Source organism: Ziziphus jujuba, chromosome 3 (genome assembly GCF_031755915.1).
Source record: "Ziziphus jujuba cultivar Dongzao chromosome 3, ASM3175591v1".
Lineage (NCBI taxonomy): Eukaryota > Viridiplantae > Streptophyta > Magnoliopsida > Rosales > Rhamnaceae > Ziziphus > Ziziphus jujuba.
In genome coordinates, this window is record NC_083381.1 from 14,238,056 (window position 1) to 14,260,748 (window position 22,693).

The 22,693-nt window shown below is 33.3% G+C and overlaps 1 protein-coding gene and 1 long non-coding RNA gene across 5 annotated transcripts; both read right to left on the reverse strand.

The window, feature by feature from the left end:
- Positions 1-1,296: 1,296 nt before the first annotated feature.
- LOC107422363 (DNA repair protein RAD50) lies at positions 1,297-16,438 on the reverse strand. 2 transcript variants are annotated; one of them, XM_016031802.4, is made up of 27 exons: positions 15,750-16,420; positions 15,564-15,650; positions 15,273-15,440; positions 14,652-14,827; positions 14,052-14,166; positions 12,792-13,020; positions 12,455-12,633; positions 12,188-12,358; positions 11,682-11,786; positions 11,479-11,586; positions 11,176-11,387; positions 10,995-11,087; positions 9,440-9,567; positions 8,570-8,684; positions 8,293-8,422; positions 7,907-8,116; positions 6,938-7,146; positions 6,537-6,738; positions 4,750-4,919; positions 4,349-4,673; positions 3,485-3,610; positions 3,352-3,404; positions 2,456-2,606; positions 2,298-2,360; positions 2,087-2,220; positions 1,878-2,006; positions 1,297-1,738 (listed from the first exon to the last, which is right to left on the reverse strand). In XM_016031802.4, the coding sequence occupies exons 1-27, from the start codon at positions 15,870-15,872 to the stop codon at positions 1,699-1,701; spliced, it is 3,951 nt and encodes a 1,316-aa protein (XP_015887288.1). In that variant the 5' UTR covers positions 15,873-16,420; the 3' UTR covers positions 1,297-1,698. The 2 variants fall into 2 exon arrangements, 1 of the variants encoding a protein (XP_015887288.1); XR_009638311.1 differs by lacking the exons at positions 1,297-1,738; positions 1,878-2,006; positions 2,087-2,220 and having other exon boundaries at positions 3,356-3,404; positions 15,750-16,438.
- Positions 16,439-17,185: 747 nt separating this feature from the next.
- LOC112492410 (uncharacterized) lies at positions 17,186-22,117 on the reverse strand. Of its 3 annotated transcripts, XR_009638364.1 has the most exons (8): positions 21,527-22,117; positions 21,136-21,269; positions 20,101-20,258; positions 19,182-19,261; positions 18,863-18,944; positions 18,409-18,471; positions 18,070-18,114; positions 17,186-17,624 (listed from the first exon to the last, which is right to left on the reverse strand). It is a non-coding gene; the product is annotated as an uncharacterized LOC112492410 (long non-coding RNA). The 3 variants fall into 3 exon arrangements; XR_009638363.1 differs by lacking the exon at positions 21,136-21,269; XR_009638365.1 differs by lacking the exons at positions 21,136-21,269; positions 21,527-22,117 and adding an exon at positions 20,866-21,090.
- Positions 22,118-22,693: the final 576 nt, after the last annotated feature.

The following is a 22,693-nucleotide window of genomic DNA, read 5'->3' on the forward strand; positions in this document are numbered from 1 at the left end:
ACCCTCTTTCTTAGAGTACAAGCATCTTATCTTAACGGGGTGTTTGGGAAGTATCAAAGTTAAAAAAGAAATTGATTTTCGAAATTTAGTTTCCTGAGAATTTTTTTTTTCTTGATCTGTTTGGTGAATAATGGGAAAGTTGAAATTGAAAAGTAATTAAATTTAATATTGTATAATAAATTTAGGATAAATATGTATTTTAAAAAATTTTTAAAACTATTTTATCTGGAATTCTCAAAATGATATCTATAGATGGGAACAACTTTTCTACATATCTTTCTACATTAGTGGGAATCTAATTTTTTGAGTCCACACTTTTTCACTTCAGAATAAATATCCAAACAAAAAACAATTATCACTTTCTCAAAGAAATTATATTCCTACTAATTTTACTTTTACCCAAACATGCCGTAAGAATTTAACTAAGCTTAGAACTTGGGAGGAAGATACATAATAGTTCTAATATTGCGATAACATAGGTGCATGACCTTCTCTATTTATGAATGCCCAAGACAATAATTTTAATTGGCCAACATATTTTGTCTATAAAATAAAATTTATTTAATACATAAACCTAAAAAAAAAAAAAAGAATGGCAAAACATATAAATTATTAACAATAATGTCCTTATCCATATGGGAGTGTGTACCCACAGAATTGTTTTAGCTTGATTTTGAAGCATTGTTATATTCTCATCTTTGAAATATGGGTACTCTGTAATTTTTTTAATAATTCTTTCTTCGTGTTTTTTTTTTTTGACAAATTAAGAGGGTGTGTTTTAGGAATTATTTTGCATGTGACACCTCGTTCTTTTTACAATTAGCTTTACTAAACTAATTAAAACATTGTATATTATTAATTGCTTAATAGAGTGGACCATTCTAAAAGTAATTAAATATGTTCATATAATCCCCTGCCATATTAATTAAACTTGGAACCTAGTGCTATTACTAAAAATACTTGGAACTTAAATATTGCTCCAGGCCAAGCAAGAAATCTACTGTACTAAAATGGCTATAAATTGCCGAAGTCGCCAAAAGCTTTGCATTGCAAGCTTGATCAACAATAGAAGTGAAATGCTCTAGCTCAAAATGAAAACCAATTTCTGAGTCTCTTATTATCCTCCAATACATTGAAGAAGCATGGTCACAAATCCTCTAATCTTTTCTTACATCACCTTTTTATTTAAGCTCAGTTTTCCTCAAAGTATTGGTATTGCATTCAAGCGCCCACTATCATCATAGCTATATGTTTATTAAACGAAACAGGAAAAAAAGAAAAAAAAGAAAAAAGAAATGAAAAACATAAACTTGCAACATTATACAATTACCACCTATCATCCCTCACAGCAACAAATATTTAAAGTTTCCAGTCGGTGTTTGTAAGTTGCCCTGGGGGCTGAACACAGAGAAGACAATTGCATTGTTTGGATAATTTTAAAAGCATATTACATTACAGCTCTACTTGATGATACAAGAGTGAAAAGAAAAAAAGGAAAAATAGAAGATAATATAACAGCGCTTGTGGATGATTCAGGAAAGCTTGAAAGATTGAATGTTTGTACATTTTCACTAGAAGCTAAACAACTTACAGCAAGAACACTGGGACATAAAGAATTTCCAGTCTGCTGCTTCATGTGATTATAGGACATAGGAGCATGAACAACCATTTGGAATACGAACAACCATTTGGAATACTTCAATCAAATATTTCCTGGGCTTCAATTATGCTGTGTTGGCTGAAAATCAAGACCCGAAGGAAGTCAAGATGGTAGTGAAAATCAATATAACAGTAACAGCATTAATGAACATAACAAAAGAGGAAAATGAAAAATCTAAGGCGTATCAGAATTTAAAAGATGAAGATATTAGCCATACTGATCATCCTTTGTGACCCGGTAATATTTTTCTGCATGCTGGCGTTGGCCAATTAGTTGAGCAAAACGCTCATCATGAGTAATTACTATGAGCTGAAAATTCTCCTGGCCCTTTCTATCCTCCATAATTCTGCAGAAAAAGAGAAATATTAGCAAATGCTGGTCATAATCCAGTAATGGAGTCTCAAGATAGTATATAGCTTGTTATACCTAAGGAGTGCTGCAGCAAGACTCTCAGCATTCGGGCTATCCAAGTTTGTTGTTGGTTCATCCAGTGCTAGTATTCCACAATTGAGGCAAAAAGTTTCCGCAAGAGCCAACCTTATGATAAGGGAAGCAAGGACCTGATGACAAAGCATTAGTTTTTCCCACAATTCATAATACAGCTGTACAAATAGTAGGAAGTACAACCATAACTCACCTTTTGACCAGCACTGCACCTTCCTCTCATTTCCAGCTCCGCATCACCAGTCTGCATAAGAACCTATGCAAAAACCAAATGGAATAAAAGATGTAAAAGTAATTAGGGAAAGACAGATATGCAAGAAGCAAGGAAAATGAACAAAAACACGAACACACCTTATAGCTGTATGAGCGAGTCCCGGCTCCTTCAGAATCAGAATGGATACAAATGTAATCTATATCCTGTCCTCTGTATGTTTGCTGCCACAACTCCCTTATAATTTTATTTATTTCCTCCATTTTCATTGTGTGGAAGCGCATGAGCGCCCTGAAAAGTATAAATCAGTAAGAAAAAAGAAATGAAAGCAAAGTGAATCATCAGAGCTTTATATCTATTGACTTGAAACAAATATTTAAAACTCCTTTAAGGGAAATTAAGAATGAGAGTTATTTTTAGAAAGGCCTCAAGTTAACAAAACTGTGATTCGCTTAAGTGGAGAAACAGCACCTTCTCAAGTATGATGAAAAAGACACCTAAGAATGTGAAATTCTGATTTCCACAGCCACATGCTGCCTTGTCCTAGAGGACCATTATTAGTTTCAAGGCATGTGTAAAAGTTACGCATATACTGATACAAGATTTTTGAGACCAGAAATGGGCATCTAACCAAATTTCCTTTGGAAATAACTTGTCCATCAAGAAAACTTGGAACAATTTGTAGATAAGATTGTTATGTGAAAAATGAAAAAGATCAATGTCTGATTTGATTTGAGGCATTGAAGCAGAACAAAACGAAAACAAAAACATACTGAGTTTTTTTATTAAAAAACCAAGCTCTGGCGCTCAAATCAAAATTTAGTTCAATCAAGTAGACCAGCCAAAAAGAAACATATAATGAAGTCTTAACATGACAAAACCAAATAACAAAACTATGTTTTACTCATCAAATAATGTAAGACATTAGTTTGCCACTAAGAAAATTGATTAATGAAGCAAGGAAATTATCTCAATCAAAGTAAGAAAGTTGATCAAAGAATATAAATTAATATAAAATTTATTTCGAGAGGTTTACTTGTCAAGTGCATTGTAATATCTGTCCAGATCCTTATTTGCCATCTCTGTTGTCTGTCACAGTATATTTGGGTTAGTCATACGCGGTGTTAGCAGCAACATATCAAATATTCATGCATTCAACAACACTCTACCTTGAGCTGAATTAGCTGATCATAGTACCGTTTGTCAATATCCTTGTATTGCGCTTGTTTAAGATCAATTTTATTCTTTGAAATATTGCTCTGATAAACAGACATCGTTCCATGATACCTGTTTACCTTTTATAAAGAATAACAGAGAGAAAAACTCATTCATTTAGGCAAACAAAGGCAAGATAAGACAGAAAATATAAGCAGCAGAATAAAGTTGATGTCAAAGGTGCCGCTTCAGCTATCTGTGAATTTCAATATGAGCTAATCTTGACAACATTAGCAGCCCTATAATAACCAAGAAGTCAACTAAATTGCAGCACAGAAACCAGAATGAGAAAAAAGAATTAGAAAGAAGGGTGAAGATAGGAGGAGAAATGATCAAGGAAGAGGACAAAATGATGGTTTATTGTCTGTAAAGTACCACCGCCCATAAATGTAATCAAGTGAAAACAAATTTTATTTATACAGGCAGTCCAAAATATAAGGAAGCCCTAAACTGACAAATATAACAAATGCATTCGTTTATGCTTTAGGTGACTAACTCTTTAACTTCATTCCAGTGAAACACACAATAATTGCACTAATTTGGGTTCCTACAGAGGTTACATTGAGTGATAAAGGTGCAGTCAGTGGAGGAAGCATTGCTGGAAAAGGGGAACAGTGGGGGAAGAAACTTTCTAAATGATTCTAATGGGAAAAATTTATAAACATGAACATAGTCGGAGGATTTATCAGACGATTAATCACCATTTTGTTGCACTACAAGTACACTTTAAAGGAGTAGAAATAGCACCAAACAATATATCTAGATAATAAATGAAGAAACTTTTTAATAAATTTACTCAAACAAGGATTTATCAATACCTCTGAAAGAAGTCTCTCTCTTTCTTGTGAAAGCTTTACAAGTTCACCTTCAAATGTGGAAATCCCACCAATCTTCAGTATTCTGTCTTCCAAAGATTCAATTTCAAGGGTAAGCGCATCTACTTCAGCCTTTGTCTTTCTGTAATTCAAGTTGTCCTCAATATTTCGTCTTAATTGATCTTGATTCCTCATCAAGTCTTTACTTTTGTTTAGTTCAGCTAAAATATCCTCCTTTCTAGCGTCACAACTTTTTAGCTGAGATTCTGACTGATATTGCCTTTCTTGCAATTCCTTCAACTTTTCTCCTTTCTTTAAATCATAATATCTGATAGAACATAAAAATGATGTCAATCTCAGTAGCATTGTAGAAGAACATCTGATTTCAGGTTCACGAAACTTACTCTTTTATTTTAGAAGTCATTTTAAGTAGTGAATCAAACTCTTGCTGATAAAGCCTTTTTTCTTCAGCTTGTTCCTCGTATTCACGGTTAAGTTTAACTTTGAGTTCATTGTAGTCACTCAATAATTTATCTTTCTCCCTTGATAAAGGCCCAAGAGCCTCTGCCAAATGCTGAAGTATGAAAAAAAATAACAGTAGTTTATGCATTGTAATAAAAATTGAAAAATGTAAAATTCAAGAAACAAGACACAAAAAAAAAAAAAAAAAAAAAAAAAAAATGTAGATGGCAGTTCGCATAGTCTCACCCATTTAATTTTTATACATTCAATGGAGAAGTAAATGATAGTTATTAAAACCCAAAAAGACATAATTCATACCCATTTAATTGTGCATGCAGTATTTTATAACTTCTTAAGTTTCTTTCCACACTGCATCATCATCCAGATTTCAACATTATCTTTACTTCTGAGGACTAATAAAGATAACGACCATCGGCCAGAATAAATCCTAAATATGCGTGTTTTCCTTATGCAACTAAGAACTAGCCCAGCAGATTTGATAGCACACCCTTGGAAATGGAAATTTATTCAATGTTCATCAAGCCCTGAACACCTCAACTTCTCAACCCCTGAACACCTTAATTCCAATATATCTAAAGCTGTTTGAAATATTATAGCCATACTACCCACCAAAAATTGTCCACATTTTTAACAAGTGATATCTCTATACAAGTTTGGATGAGAGAAAAACAAATCTACTATATTCTCAACAATGTTTAATTGCAAGGACTGGTGTCTCTCTTATCGATTTGGCTTCTATCTATCAGAATTTATGATCTCTATTTTTCAAGGGAATAGGAACTCCGGCCATTTTTTCCATAGTTGCAGCTTAGATATAGTAATTAGTTGTCTAAATAGTGTACAGCTTGTAAAATATATTCTGGCAAATGTATAAATGCCTAGCAAAACATCAAATTATAACCATAAGAAAATGTGAGCTTACCTTTAAAGTCAATGCAAGATAAAACTTCAATTAATTACTCAGTAAAGCAAGAGAGAGGGGGAAAAAACAAAAAAAAGGATACAATCCAACAATCATATGAATGCAGTAGAAAATTTGGTTAACAATTATCAACATATTATGAGAGAGAGAGAGAGAGAGAGAGAGAAATACTTACATATAATGCACACAAGCTTAAGATAATATTTACATATTGATTATCAACAACTATTCGTACAGGAAATGACCAATATATCAAGCTTAAGATAATATTTACATATTGCAGTATTTGATATTTTTATATTTTTATCTTCGATGCATTGTAAAATAGTCCCAAGCACCTCTACATTTAAAAAAGGTTTAAAAAGGGAAACAGAAAAACTAAGAACCACAAATCAAAGCTGACTTTAGTCAAAGTTTTTATTTGTTTGTTTTTAATAGGTCACCTTTGAAAAAGCTCTCATTCTCATAGAGTCAATCAATATAAGTAGGTTGAAGGTAAACGTATTTTCATTAATTTCTAGTGTTGAAGTTGTACTGACCAACATTTATTACACATACTGTTAAGTGAGTTAATTGAAAGCTTTACATCAACAACCAAATAACCGATTAAAAGCGTAAAATACCATTAGGAGAACCTAGAGAAGCCTGTACTACGTATATCTGTTGATATGTTATGCTGCTAAAAATTTTTAACCACTGGCAAAATAATCATGTCTATACAATACAAAAAAATTTGTAAGAACTTAGATAAGCAATAGAAATAAATATCACAGATAAAGAGATGACCTTTTCATCAAAATCAACTTGACTTTTTTCCTCGGCCAAACGCTCCAACTCTTCTTCTGCCTTTCTGACATCTCGCAATACATTAGCAGCTTTGACTTTCTCCTCCCTGAGACTGTGCCACCGTATTTGAAGGTTTGATAGATCATTTTCCATGTACCTTTGTTCATCCCTTAGCTTCTCCAGTTCATTATGCAAATTATCTCTGTTGCCCCAAAAAGGTAAATTAGATATCTAAAAATAAAAGCAAAGCTACATATCAACAAGTGCCATATACTTGTTTAAACAACTAAACATTTTTCAAACAAATAACTTCTTAAATATATGTTCTATATGCCGATGGATTATCACATATGCTTACAACAGCATAGATTACCAAAAATGGTGGGAAAAATATTATGTACTTTGTATTCTGGTAAGTATTCAATTCCAACTGAATATCTTCCATGGACTTTACACCCTGCCCTCGAAAATCAAGCTTATACTCCAAATCATCAACTTGTTTCTGCCACATCTGAATTTCTTGGAATAACCTATCAGCAGTTTCAACGGGTTGCATCAAGCCCTCAATTAAGTCTTTGTCTGCCTTTACTTGAGCTAAAACACCTAGCACCTACATAAGGAAAAAAAAAAAAAAAGGGGAAAAGGCAGTTATTTCTTCTTAAGGATAGAAACTCAGAAGTAATCAATTTGTCAAAACTACATGGATTATACAAAAGTCACCAGATCAAAAGATTATCATTAAATCTTTAGTGAAAGAACCTGCATTAAAGAGGCACTCCTCAGGTCCCTATCCCATGGACAAACTAATATGACACTAACAAAATTCATAAAGTAGAAACATACAGAGTAGGACAAGAATAGTAGCAAGAAGAAAGAAATGAAACCTGATCTTATTTCCAAAGCACATTCTTTGACAGAGAGATGTGTATCTTTTTCCTCTCATTGGTATGTTCCTGATTGTCTAATGCAATTACTTATGCACCCTTAGGTGGAAATAAAAAGCAATTAATTCTCTACTTAAGAAGGTTACACTTTTTAACATCATTGAAGGTGATATTTAGTGCTAACAGCAAATACCTTGTCACCATTCTGCCTATTGTTTGGAGTTACTTAAAAGGCATTTAATTTAAGTTGTTAATGTATGTCAGACATGCACTCCACACTTGTTTCTTCCGGCTCAATAATTAGTTATAAAATTGGATTCTAGAATGATGAAGGCAGTTTTATGTGGATATCTTAATTTTGCAGATTTAGCAGTGGTCAATGGTGAAAAGTGTAGAGACCAAAAGAATTCCTTGAAAGTTTGTAACATGGTCAGTGGATCAGGCAGCAAATTCTAAAAGCATCATATAGCAGAATTGAGTAATTACATCATCAAGGGCCTGAGACTTTTGATCCAACTCTTCAGTGAACTCATGTAAATCTTTCTCTGTGCTTGGAATTGTTTCGTCTTTAATTTTCATATATTCTTCATAAACCACACGAAGCTTGTCCAACTGCTGAAAGTACAAATCAGCATTGGAGGACTCCACTGCCAGCACCTTCATATGTTGAGCTGAACTTGCAGCCTTCGCTCTTTGCTGTAACCCACAAATATTAGCAAATTCAGAAATAATTATAAGAAACTAGAAAGTTAATGGCTTATACCACCTGAATCAATAACATCTGAGTTGAATACTGAATATTGAGAATACCACGGGTATCTTAAAGCCAATACATCACCTGCAAAATGTTTTGAATGACAATGTATACCAACCTTTTTAACAAACTCATCTTCCTCTTCCGCAGAGAAAGAACGCTCACAACAAGGGCACATATGATGAGCACGGGCAACTCTCTCAAAAGGATCAAACATTTGTCGCATACCATCTGCAATGTTGTATTTGCTGCAAATGAGACACCAGAAAATTAAAACCTTTATCATTAGAGGTAGTCTGATAGACATATGAACATGTCCACAACATACAGATATTTTTCACTTATATAACCTAAAGTAAAAATTAAAAAAAAATAAAAATTAATAAAAAAAAAACCTTTTTTGGACATCTCTTTTCTCCTTAGCCGAGTCCAAGACTTGAACATAGAAATCAATAGTATAGGTTTGTTGATCCAAGGCTTGGAGCTTTGACTCGATATATCTCCTCCTAGCTGCATTGAATTCAAAATAAGGAAGCACTGTGGGGTAAAATACACACACACACATATATATAGATTTAAAATAAGAAAAATTGGGGAAGCATGGAGAATGTGGTCAATATCAAAGATAATTACAGAACAGTACTTGCTGACAAGCTAAAGTCACTAAGCTAAAGGTGTGTGTGAGCACTCGGTGGTGAAAACTCATATACAGGTAGAAAACTTATGCTTTTTATGTAACTTAAACTAGGCATGAAAATGGCATACATCAGCCTCTCAGAACCCATAAAACTGGGAGCACAACCATTAAGCTAAAGGTGTGTGTGAGCACTCGGTGGTGAAAACTCATATACGGGTAGAAAACTTATGCTTTTTATGTAACTTAAACTAGGCATGAAAATGGCATACATCAGCCTCTCAGAACCCATAAAACTGGGAGCACAACCATTAATATGAGCCACCATTACTTTAATACATGAATAGCAGCTCTAGAAGTATAAACACTGAAGATAATCGTTTCACCATGAGCAAACAATTAACAGAAGTAAAATTTATTCAACTAGCATAATCACTTGTATGGAATTATTGATAGATACAGGTCAGACTGTCATAAAATAAACTCCATGCTATCAGATTTTTGTTACAACAGATTCAGAACCACAATGCAAGTGAATGTTCTGCAACCTGCAATTGTCAAAACTAGAATCTCATCATAGGATGATGCTTTTTGAAATATTAAAAAAAAAAAAAAAAAAAAAAAAACTTACATTCCATATCTTTACGAAATTTGGAAAGGTTACTATTAGCTTCTTGTATTTTCATCTGCAACATATTCACCTCCTTCTCAGCTTCACGAGATTTGTTGTTCACGTCATCAAACTCCATTGTAACAGCCCTGCAGCAATGATAATATCAGCTTGAGCCCAGGAGTTTAAATGATCTAAATTAGTATTAGGTTTCTCAGGCTCAATTCATGATTTTGAAAGTTATTGGGTTCAGCTTGAGCTTGTAAAAACTTGATGCACTTTGCTCATGCTCAGCTCAACTTTTTAAGCAAGCTTGGGCCAAGCTCAGCTGACTAAAGCTTGAAGGTAAGTTTAAAAAAGAAAAAAAAAAAAGAAGTGTTAGCTATGCTTGTTTATTTATCTTACTTACCATTTGAAACCAGGTAAAATTTAATGATTAAGTTGATAAACAAGTTAACACATCACACGAACAAACAAAACCAATTTTGAACTAGTCTAATTAAACAAATTGATACCAAGTCAAAAAAACAGTATCTTGAGTTCTTGACTAAATGACTCATGAGCTTTTTTAACTGAGCTAGTCAGTACTTAAGCTCGACTCACATTTTATATGAGCTTAACATTTCTCCATGATTGATTTCTTTTCTACTTTCATTTTTTCTATGATATTCGTGTTCAAACAAGATAAAATGAGCCAAACAAATTGTTTCAGCATATTTCTCGCCTTACTTCCTATATTGGTTTGTCAATATTATAAAAAAGGTAAATGTATCTCAAATCATCAGCAAACTTAAACCACACAATTTAATGGATAGAACAGCAGACTGATTCAGAACCAGGGGTTGATGGCTTGACTTATAAAATGGAACACTCAATAAATCAACAAAAGCAATGCATAATCTGTTCGGATAACTAATACCTCAAAAGTAAATTTGCAACTAAGATTCCCATAACTGAAGTTAAAACGACTAAAAGTCCAAAATTTTACTTCAACTGAGACAAATGCTGCACATGATATTCATTGCATGTTCATGGAATAGTTATAAAATTGGCAGAAACAATAACAAAAATAATAATCTGGATATTCACTGAAACAGGAATTCAAAATAGTGCAATACTATCTGGTAGCAACATTTCATAAGATGATGACAATAAAAGCTAGTCTCAGCATTCCACATGGTTCAACGAGAATACCTATTAAAATGTAGTGATTGGATAAATCTGATACATACCATAATTATGTATCATTATTAAAACATGATAAGAAAGAATGACTCCTATTTTTAATACTATATACCTTAATATGAAAGTAAGAAATATAAAGATGGAAGCATTGCACCATAAAAGAATAATATGAGAAAAGTTAAAAAGTTAGACAGCAATTCTTTTATGCATGCTATTAATCCTATACACAGTATGGCATATGACAGTGAAAAACACAGAGACATTAGGATTTTAAACACAGAAAACGCATTTCAAACTTATGTCATACTATCTTCCAGCTGAGTAAGCAAGCTAGAGTAGCATAAAACACAAACACTGTCTAGAAGCCAAAAAATAAATAGTTCAGGACAACCTCATGGCTTGAGTAATTTCTTTTTTCAAATCCTTGTCGGGAGGAAGCCTCCCTTTCAGCACTCCTTTTATTTTTTCCTTGTATTCATCAATTCTGTAAGAAAAATAAAGAGACCTCAGTTCCAAAACAGACAAATAAAGGTTAGCCCGAAAAGAATAAGAAAGAAAGGGATTTGACTTGCATCTTTTTTTGCTTCTTTTTATGGTTCTCCAATTCTGCCTTCTTCAGAGAAAGTTTTACTCTGTCCTCAGAATCCCCAGCCATGATGTCTTTCTCTCGATTAACAGCCTTTATATTTTGCTCTATGCCATATAACTCACTCTGCTTTTGGCGTATGATTGATTCAAATTCTCTGTCAGCAAGCTGGCTTGTCTTTCTTTCAACCTCAATTCGCTGCAATAATTGAAATAGTATCACTATATTGTTTAATTTTTGCATTTAAACTAAAGACTGGAGACCATGAATGATCACTGAGGTTTCTCACCATGTTTTTCTCTTTCTCATCAATATGAGAAAGATTAACATTTGAAATTTGAAGTTCAAATGAATCACGTTCATTTTCCTTCTCTTCAATACGTTTCAAAAGGCCGCTCTGCATGAGATCAGAAGTAAGAAAGCACACAAAAAAGAAAAAAGTAATTGGCGCTTGGGAAAGCAATCTATAATGCACATTTAATTAATACACACCTTTATTTCCGCTTTAGCCTGCTTTTGAGCCTCAACATTTTTCCAACGGTCACTTGCATCCATGTAGCAATCCCAAGCTGTCTTGAGTTCGGTTTCATTAGATTTCTGAAATAACACAATTCAGATTAAGTGTTCGTAATTTGGCATAAAGCTGGTATAACTTAGAACTCGAAGGGGAAACTTGATTCTATGGTGAGTTTTTAATTTGATATCAAAGTTCCAAATTACAAGAACTGAATAGTAAGTACATAAAATATAACATGAAGCACATGGCTCTGTTTATAAATATTTTGGAATTGCTCATAATAATCAAAATATATCGGGTCTTGTTTCCAACTTTCCCAATCAGTTTGAATAGAATTTACATTGTTGAACCTTTCATTATTTAAATTACATCTCTGTTAGTTGTCGTGATTAATCATTCAATTAATGACTTGAAAAAAAGAGTGTGTGTGTGTGTGTGTGTGTGTGTGAATACATGTATATAGGAAAAAAATATAGTTCACCTTCTTATCCTGCAAATCCTTGTCAAGATCCATCAATCTTGATTTAATTCTATTTGTGAGGCTCAAAGCAACGTCATTGCTGAAGGGAGGATTTGGAACAGAACCTAAATTATGGCTTGCAGAAACTTTTTGAATAGTAGAGTCTCGTTCATTCTTCAAGGACGTATGAGCCTGAAGTCAAATTTAAAAGATTCAAATAGAGTCACATTTGAATTACAGATAAACTAGATACAACTAAAATATCAAATTGTATGCAATTTCATTTACTTCAGCTTCCATTTGAAGCTTGCTTATCTCCCAGATATGTTCATTGATTGTTTTCTTAAGGAACGAACTTTTAGTCTCTGAGTCATTCATTTCTCTCTCCAACTTGCTAATTTTAGATTCCAAAAGTGCAATTCTTTCTTCAAACTTGGTTTTCCATTCTTTCAATTCTTCATCGGTGTCTGTCCAACATAAAAGAAAAGAGGACCAATAGGAAAAAAGGCTACAAAATTCCATCAAGTATGGAAAATTAAACTATAAAATGAAAATCAAGTACAGAGTAACTAAGTGAACCAACGCACAAGATTATGTACTTTTGATAGGCATGGCATCTACAGACCTTCATTTTCCTCTGCAAGGGCTGCATACTGTTTCTGTTGTTCCTTAAACAAAGTGCTCCTCTCAGCAGTCTTGGTTGATATCTGTTCCTGCAGCTTCCTCAGATCTTTTAATGTTACTTCAGCATTATGAATTTTGGCATCCACATCTTGGATATTTCTTTCCAACTCCTGCATCTGACCTTTCAAAGATTCTGTTTTTTCCTGATCTTGAGATATGCTTTCACGAAGCTGAAAAGGTGGGCATAATCTATAAGAAAACCCAGTCTTGGAAAGCTCAAAAACATATCACACCCAATCTTATTGGTTGAATCAATATGCTTCTAACAAAATACAGAAGAAAGATACACACATGCCGTGATAGCTACAGAAAGAGAAGATGGGATTCATTATGACACTTCTACTGCATATTGCAGCCCAAACAAAGTATAAGGGGTAAGCAAAACAAAAGGGAAAATAGTTCAGAAAAATCTAACCGATGTTTAAGAAGAACAGCAATAGTTTGCACATCAAAAGCATATAAAACTTCAACTTAAAATAGCCAATCCAAAATGTCTAATGCTGATTATTTAAATCTTTCTTTGACAGAAAATAGTAGTTTACTGTGGATCAGACAAGATGATGAAGGGGAGGATAAAAGCAAATTGATGACAAACATGCTCCAACTAAGGCATGAAGGGGAAAAAATTTGAACACAAAACAACTAAGCTTTAAGGAGCTTAAGCAAAAACGAAGTTTTATCAAAAAGGCAAGAACCACAAAAAACCCAAGGAACATGTTTCAGAAACCACAACTTGGGTAAATGTGTCATCTAATCAAATGCATCAGCAGACTAAGAGGCCCTTTTTTTTTTTTTTTTAAATCTCATTTCCATATAACATATATCTATGAATAAAGTCGTATGTAAATGATATACGAAAGAACATATAACATAATGGCATGACAAACATGATAATAGATTCCTTAGTTCAAACAGCACCATACATGAAAACATGAGCCCCTTATACTTCAACCAAAAATAAAAGGTATATATGTATATAATTGAAACAAGAATGAACTTAGAACACGTAGCCTCTCCTTGGACAAATCAATTAATGTAGAAAGCACTAAAATAATCATTTACTGCACTATGAACTTGCTACAACTTACAAAAAGACTCATAATTTCATAAGTTCACTAGAAAAGTAATTTGGAGAAAAAGAAATAGCTAAGAGCTTATATATAGAAATATTTTAGTAAATAAGGGGGGAAAAAGCAGAAACCTTATATGCAGCATCCTTCAATGTTTGAAGATGCTCCAATTTCAGTTTGTAGGTCTTTATTTCTTGAGCTTGTTCCTTGTGAAGTTTTTTAATCACCTCCAATGCCTTTGTGTATCTGAATATAGTCAGTGGTCATGCATCAAGGTACAAGAAAAGTAGATAAACAAACTGAGAAGGATTCACAGAATCCCTACCAAGCCCTAAAGATTTACCAACTTACAAAAGCAGAGTCAAAAATCCATTTACTGAAAGTGGGGGAACAACACCTTAAAAGATGCAAACTAATTTATGTGTTCAAGAATATGGGCACATGAATGGCACAGACTACGGACAAATATGAGCAACAAGTAATAGAGTTACTTCATATGAATATGATTGAAATATTTTAAAATATATCAAGCAGGAATAATAATTATAATGTTAAGAATAGCTGTCTACCAAACTATATGACTATAACTTAAATTGGGGGGAAAATGCCTTGCAATACAGACAGTTTATGAAACACATACATGAAGAAATGCTAGCTTATCTTAATTGGAAAAAAAAATTTAGAACAGAAAGACGAAAAGAAAGAGCTGCTTTCAAAAAGAAGACGAATACCTGGTAGCAGAGAAGATATCATCAAACTTTTTCTTTAAAGTGGAAGAATCTTGCAATGGCCAATTGGCCTCGTCTTGGTGTACAAATATAACATTTTCCAGAATTGCCTTGGAGACACCCATTAAAGCAGGGATTTCCCTATCCATGTCAGCACATCTATAGCTAAGGCAAACCTTCTGCACTTCAGCAAAAATTGAAAAAAAAAAAAAAAAATTTAACTCAAGAACATATTTTAATTTACAGATTACAGTGCTAATACCACTTAAAGCTACACAACTTACAGGGAAGCAAACCCATTACTTGTTGCCGCCTATTATTACAACGAGCAAAAACATACATACCCATATAGAGCATCCCTTGACAGTATTCAAATTTTTCAGAGAACAGGCCAGCATGTACATTTTACATGCATATTATGGCAAACAATTGGAAAACCCAAGGGTTATCTAAAAGTGACTCTTGATCTAATATATTACAATACATACCCTTCAGAGAAAAACCCAAGTTTTATTGCAAGAAAAGAAAAGAAGTCAATAAATAAGAACAACAACTCCCTTACATCGACTGGCATTGACTTGATGATCATAATATTTGGTTTAGTATGGAAGAAAGTTTAAGTACCTCTCCAGTGTGAGGATTGATAGTCTGAAGCACACTCTCAATAGCTTTAAACTCCATCTTTGATGCTTTCTGGGTAAGCTGGAAGGACCTAATACACACCACATCCTTACCAGCTGCCGTTTTGAATCGCAGTTTTATTTGTCCTTTTGTCTCAGTTTCCCCAGCAACCTGCAAAAACCACATAAACCCAACATAAAAAATTTCTTCAAAAAAAAAAGAATAAAATTTCTATTCCTTCTGCTTTGCTGAGAAAGGGGCTTTTTGGACAATATTACAAGAGAGAGGGACAACCTTGGGATCATGGATGAAACTGTGGCCAGACCTGGCATTGGGAGGCAACTCGCCGGTGCAGGAGAGCTTCAAGCACTCAATTATGGTCTGCAGTTGCAAAACAACAATCATTAGCATCTGAAGGAGAGAGTATTATATATATATATATATATATATAGAGAGAGAGAGAGAGAGAGAGAGAATTACGGTTTTGCCAGCACCGTTGGGACCGACGATGAGGGTTAAGGGTCTGAAGAAGGTGATGACGTGCTTGTTCTCAGGGTCAAAGCTCCGTATCCCTTTTATTAGCATCTTATCCACCGTACTCATTTTTCCTTTTCTTCTTCTTCTTCTTCTCCGTCTCTACTTCACATATCCACCGTACTTCTTCGCCGTCCGATCAAGCTCCGTCGCCGGAGACACACTCACACTCGGACTCAGACTCAGTCTCAGAGCTCTCTCTCTCTCTTTATGCTCTTTCTTCACTGCGAGGAAAATGGAAAAATGGAGAAAGGGCGGGACTCGTTCCATTTACCGAACCTACTTCATCAAACCACGGGCTGGCCCAAGACGAAGACTTCGCCTTCTGCGGCCCAACGGAAACACATACCAAGAAGTGTTCTATAAGCCCCTCCATACTTTATACACTTCCCCAGTTTATGTTAATTGCCTAAAATACCCTCCTTCTTATTCTTCTTCTTTCTTGCTTCTGTTGTTTTTTTTTTTTTCCTCTTCTTAAACCCTAACTAATTTTTCTTACATCCTCCACCGGCATCCAACAACAGCAGACCAGATTAAACAGTGCCACCTCCGGTGGAATACTGTGGAATTCAGGGAAGAATCCGGCAGCAGTTTCCGGTCTACAGGTGGTGGTTCTGGTGGAGGAGAGAAGCTATTTGTATATGGTATAGAAAAGAAAACAAAATTAAAGAAAAAGGTTAACGTTGGGTTTTTCAAATTCAAAATGGAGGGATTTTAGTAAATGTACTTTAATGTAACCGTGTAAACTATAAAACTTCTCGAGTACGAATGGCCCTTTTTTATTTTTTATTTTTCTTTTGGGGTGTGAATTCTCATGTACGGATTAGACAATGGGCCAGTATGAATATTCAATTGGATCGAACAATTTTGAATTATAAAATATGAAGTAGCCTAATTTAATTGGTTTATGCTCTCTCTCCCTCCCTTTTTTTGGTTTTGGAATAAAATATTGTGATCAATAGTTGATCCATTGAATTCTAAGTATGAATTATTAAAAAATTTGTATGTCTTTTAAAAGCGTCTACCGAATTTTTATAGAATGGGATTTTAAATTTAAAAAAAAATGAAAAATGAGACTGAATTAAATTAAACTAATCTTGAAGGAAAAAAAAATGTTAAAAATTTGATTTGTACCAAAATTTTACTAATCAATAGCTACAAAATCATATTTGTACTAAACTTTCATTTTGTGTTTTGCTGCAAAAATATTTGTAGCCCAAAATTTCTAGTGATCAGCTACGAATTATTTTTGTAGCAAAATATTTACATGAAAATTTATTTTATATAATATCTTCTTCTTCTTTTTTTCAGAATATTAAAATACAAATTTAAGATATGTACTAGTAAATCATCTACACATATACTAAAGAAACAACACAAGATTTCCAAATAAAATTAATTCTCATATTATTGCATTGATTGTTGAAACCAAATGTTTTTATAAGAGTAGCATTGAAGTGAGATATAAACTCTATATATGCCTATCCTAAAATAATCCAACACCTACTTACAAACTAAAATCTAATGCCTCATTTTTGCATTTCAATCTTGGTGACACCCAAATGAGCATACCAAATTACTAACATAAAAAGAAAGCTGGCCAGTTCTATTGACAAATCATATTCCACAGAGAAGTACACAGGCACTTCTCAATGAATGATCAGGATAAAGATATCAACCAAAAAAGGTAAGAAACAAATATTTAAGCTTAGGAAAATATAAATGCACCAATACAAAAAGAATAAGAACAGAGGATAAATATCATTATGAATTGTACAAGGTTTTGCATGATTTGGAGTGACACCTTCTATGCTAGCATATCTGCAAAATGAGAAACAAGTATTTGAGTTAAAAGGAAAATTTTGTATAATATATATATATATATATATTTATATCATTATTCACCATTAAAAATGAAAAATATCATGACGAGTTGTACCAGACACATGTAAGTTCTTTCCTTTCAAGAACAACATCACCATGGTATGGTGTGGAATTGGGCTTGGCACGGGAATTTGGTTTTGAATACATACTGAATATGTTCAACCTGTTGGTGAACTTGTAAATTTTGTGCACTGATATGTACTCTCACAAGCAAAGTTGGATTAGATGGTATAAATGCTTTTGTTTCGGAATATACCAATTATTTGATTTTTTTTTTTTTTTTTAAAAAAAAAAAAAGACAAAATAGTTCAAAGAGCCAATACACCGAGAAAGCAAAGGAAAATAAATAAATAAATAAATAAACGAAGGAAAGAGTATTCACCTTCTCTTGAATGTCAGTCACTTTGCTTGAACCGCTGTTTTCTCCCTGCATAAAACAAAAGCTAAAATAAACTCTGAAAAATGCAAATCACAAGCGGCAGATGTAAGAAATCAATAATGTTAATGTAATCTGTTTTCAACCATGTAATCTGTTTTCAACCATACTATTTGGTTAGTGATCATCACCCCATTCCTAAGAACATTTGATATGACAGTACAAAGCATTAATACATTTGTACAGCCAATCATGTTGATGCAATAGGTTTTCAATCTTAATTTAAAAAATGATAACAATCTTCATTTCATATTAACAATGAAAATATGATGTTTATCTGTTTACCTTACTCTTTTTGAGCTTCCCTGGTTTGGTATGAGTTCATCCACCCACAATTGATATGTTTCCCTGCCAACAAAAAGGATATTGATAACTGAGTTAATAGGCATCCAGCATAGCAGCAAGCTATGGTCTATATAGCAGCTATACATTTAATTAGTCAAAAGCCTCAATTCGCAAAATATTCAAAAAGTTGGTAATCATGTTGATTTGAATCATTCTACAACACAAAATATCCAATAATTGAACAAACCCAAAATTTCTATTCAAACCAGACCAAAGATGAAACAAATTGTGCAAGTCAAGAATAAGAATTTAGACCTTGAGCAAGAACTAAACAAAATGTGAAACAGAAATAAGTTTTCAAAACTAAGATTTAAGACCATGGTCTAGTCAATTATAATATTTTGATTACTAATCAGTAATATATATAGACTATAAAGTCAAGACATCAACTTACTCTGTTCTCGGTCAAAATTTTGTCATTTGAGATTGTTTTCTCAACATCTTGTCCTTCCCTACTTGCTGTATATCGTTCTGACCTGATTAAACAAAAAATGGAAAAAGACAAGGACTGATTACTTCATAGCTAATAGTCTCTCAAACTTATCTCTTACTTGTGGAAGTGAATAGGCATACATCCATCAGTTACTGAACAAAAATCTAGAAACAAATAGAAAATGACAATTGGATCTCCAATGACTCAAACATGATGGTTAACTAATATGCATCTAATATATATGAGTAATAGATCACATGATTCTTTAATATGTATATACCTGCTAAGGAATCCAAATTCCAGGACTAGCAAATGATTGGAGGAGATCAGAACCACAGACAAACACAACTTTCAAAGATTCTACAAGGAGCAATGAAAAGGTAAGATATCATATGGACTTTGAAAGAAATGGACACTTATAAAACAAGAACCAATGTTAATGCCCAAATTGATTGAATATCATCCTTAATTGGAAGCATTATTAAAAACCTGTATCACAACCTATGGAATAACATACTTATTGAATATCGTCTTTGTTTTAGGAAAGCAAATAAGCTGAATAAATTCCAAAAGTCTGGTGATAAAAATGAAACTAAGAACAACCTACTAAATTTGCTAATCTTAAGAATTCTTGCATTTGCATATGAAACAGTACACTTAAGTTAAAACCATAAATTAACGCTATGTAAACATGGTTTACATGGATGCACCATTGTGAACAAAGAATGCTAGTCTTGTGTTTCTAATGTGTTTCTAATTTATCAAAATTTTGATAATTTTTTCCGTTAATTTTATAGTTCATTTCTTTCTATTCTTCTCTAGAATAGCTACATTAATTACTTTAAAAAAAACTTCAGATGCACACCATGCAACAGTCCTAGTCATAAAAGTCCAATTACACTAATCCCGCATATTCAAAATTTTATGAAGTGTCTTCCAATTATCAATTAAAACATGTGATCTAGAGACTAAGAAAAGAATATCCATTTTATTCCATTTCTAAGCAAGGGACCTGAATCCAAAAGCGTAGTTTTAAATTTCTCTAATTTTCCAATCAAATTCACTAGCAAATAAGGTTTCCTCTTTATCTAGGACAGACTATCAGATTCCTTTCAAGGATAAAACCACTCAGTGATATACAGAAATAAAAGGGGAAGAAATGCATATATTGATTCACAGTTAAAGAATGCATGCATTACCTGGAAGCTACACGTACATTGTCTTCTTTGCCAAGATAGTAAAATTCAGCAAGACCCCAGTCAATCAAGTGAAGCTTGCAGAGCTTATGGTCAATCATAACATTGGGAGGCTTGACGTCCCTATGCATTATGCCTCGTGAATGGCAGTAATCCAATGCCTGTAATTCCAATGTCAGTTAAATCAGTTAAGAATTCAAAAGTTAACAGGAAAAACTCAGGGTCACGCCATTATCCAACGATAACCGAGTGTTGTCCAAAGGCAATAATACAAACAGCAAGAACCCTTTCCCTACAGAGCAGAAACACTATATTTGCGTACTTCGTATGAGTGAGTGCTGGTGTAGTATACATATTAAAAGAATAGATCATCCACAAATACAAACAGGCAGGGAAAACACAAAGAATCACTGACCATCTTTTTCATGTGTGACACCACCAACCATGTCTTTAATTCTCTCTACCCCCAAAATTATGCTAATACTTCTGCATTATTCCTCGCTCAAGAAACACCCCAGGTGATTGTTCATAGACTCTACTTTTTTGCCTTATTAACATATATATGACCAATTAACATATATATATATATATATATATATATTATCATTTCAAAAAAATAAGGCATTGATGCTTTGATTTAGCTCCTAAGAACCTTTTGGCCTCTTATAAATTAAAGAGATTGCCAGTTAAGTTATACCTACATCTCTTACCTGCCCACTGCCTGAAAATGCCAAACGATAATTACAAGAATTAATTGTTCTTAATTACCAGGTTATGGATCAACTTTATTCACAATTTGATCTTCTAAATTCTAGTACATGTAGTCCCTGCGAGGACAGTCCAGGAGTAAAATCATTGATGTCTCTGAGTAGTTTATGATCCCAAATTAGAATCCTCTTTATACTCAAAATTAAAATTCAAAGAAAGAAAATGTAGCATATAAATTTATCTAATTTTTTAAACCCATGATAAACTTAAGCAATTTAGTAGAAGGCACGCCTTTTTGGCTGAAAAGAGAATCAAAGGAGCGAAACCCACCTAAGCCATTTCTTCAGTGGCTTAATTTATACCCAGATTATCATTTTCAGCAGAGCTTAATTTGCAGCAAATATTTTGCTGGGAGTTTCCAATACGGCAAGGAAATTAATATTTAATGCGTCTTGGAGAGATATCTACAAAATTACAAAAAATCTTAGCCTAACAAAAGTAACATCGACGTTGAACTCGATAAATAAAAGGACACTAGTAGACTACAAGACACATATACCACGAGATAATGATATGCTCAACTACAAATTAAGCATATTGTATCTGAGAATGCGACATGACACGCGCGCGCGCACACACACACACACACACACACACACACACACACATATATATATAAATACATGCCTATCACAGAGTAAAAACAAGCACACAACCATACCTTTGGAGGCCACATCGTCATCCTGGGCTTAAATAATCGGAGCTGGGTTTCAGTGATTTCCATGGTACAAGAAGAAGGGGATCTGAAAAAAGACACTGATTACCACCCGTATCCATTGGCACGTGGAGGCAGAGAATGCAAACCCACATAACCAACCAAATCCTTCCACGAAATCGAACAAGAAGAAGAAAGCCCCTTCAAACCCAGACCCAGTTGCTGACCCATGAGCTAGCTTAGCTACTACTACCATTGTCGGAGGAGATAATTGGCTGCCAAAATCCTAGAGAAAGCACAACTTTGAACGATGAGAATGAATTGGTATATAATACGGTGGTAAAATGAGGGCACATAATTAAAAAAATAATAATAATAAAAGAAAAAAAAAATTCCATTTTCTAAGCATTAATTTACAAAATTCGTTTCGTTTATCATTTCACCCACAAAACCATTTTCCTCAATATCAGGGAGGCCTCTCAGTACCTGTTTTACCAAAACAACAACATTATTTTGGCAAGGATTACACTGACACAACAAAAGATTATTTACAGAAACATGTACTAATTATTCTACACTATTAACTTGGCCTTGAACCACCAAAAAAAAAAAAAAAAAAAAAAATGGCTACCATGAAGTAAAAGCATCAGTAATATTAAAGTGATATTATTCTCCAGCAAACAAAACCAAAGTTATTACCATTTCAAAAGCTAGAGAAACACTTTTTTCACTGCTAAAACCAGTGAAAACACTTAATAGTACATACTCTGGAGTGTATACTTAGACAAAAGAATACATTTAGAAAACATTATATGCCCAATTAATATTCCAAATTCTAAGAACATAATATTTGTTTGAACCTCTAATTACAGAAAAAGCATAGGTTTAGAACCCATTTGCACCTACAAAAAACATCTGAATAACTAGTATACCGAAGTGCCCAGTAAAAAGATATGCTACTAGAGTCTTAAGAAGAAGAAGAGCCAAAAAAAAAAAAAAAAAAAAAAAAGATAGAAAAAGAGACAGCATTCAAACAAGTTTGTTGCAATTGCAACTCTCACAGTTCCAACTGGTAGATAAGTCTGGTTATGGAGAAAAATTGTTGATGGGCATAATTACCATCCATCCATTACTCCACTTTTATTAAGATCTAACCAACAGTAGTACATAACA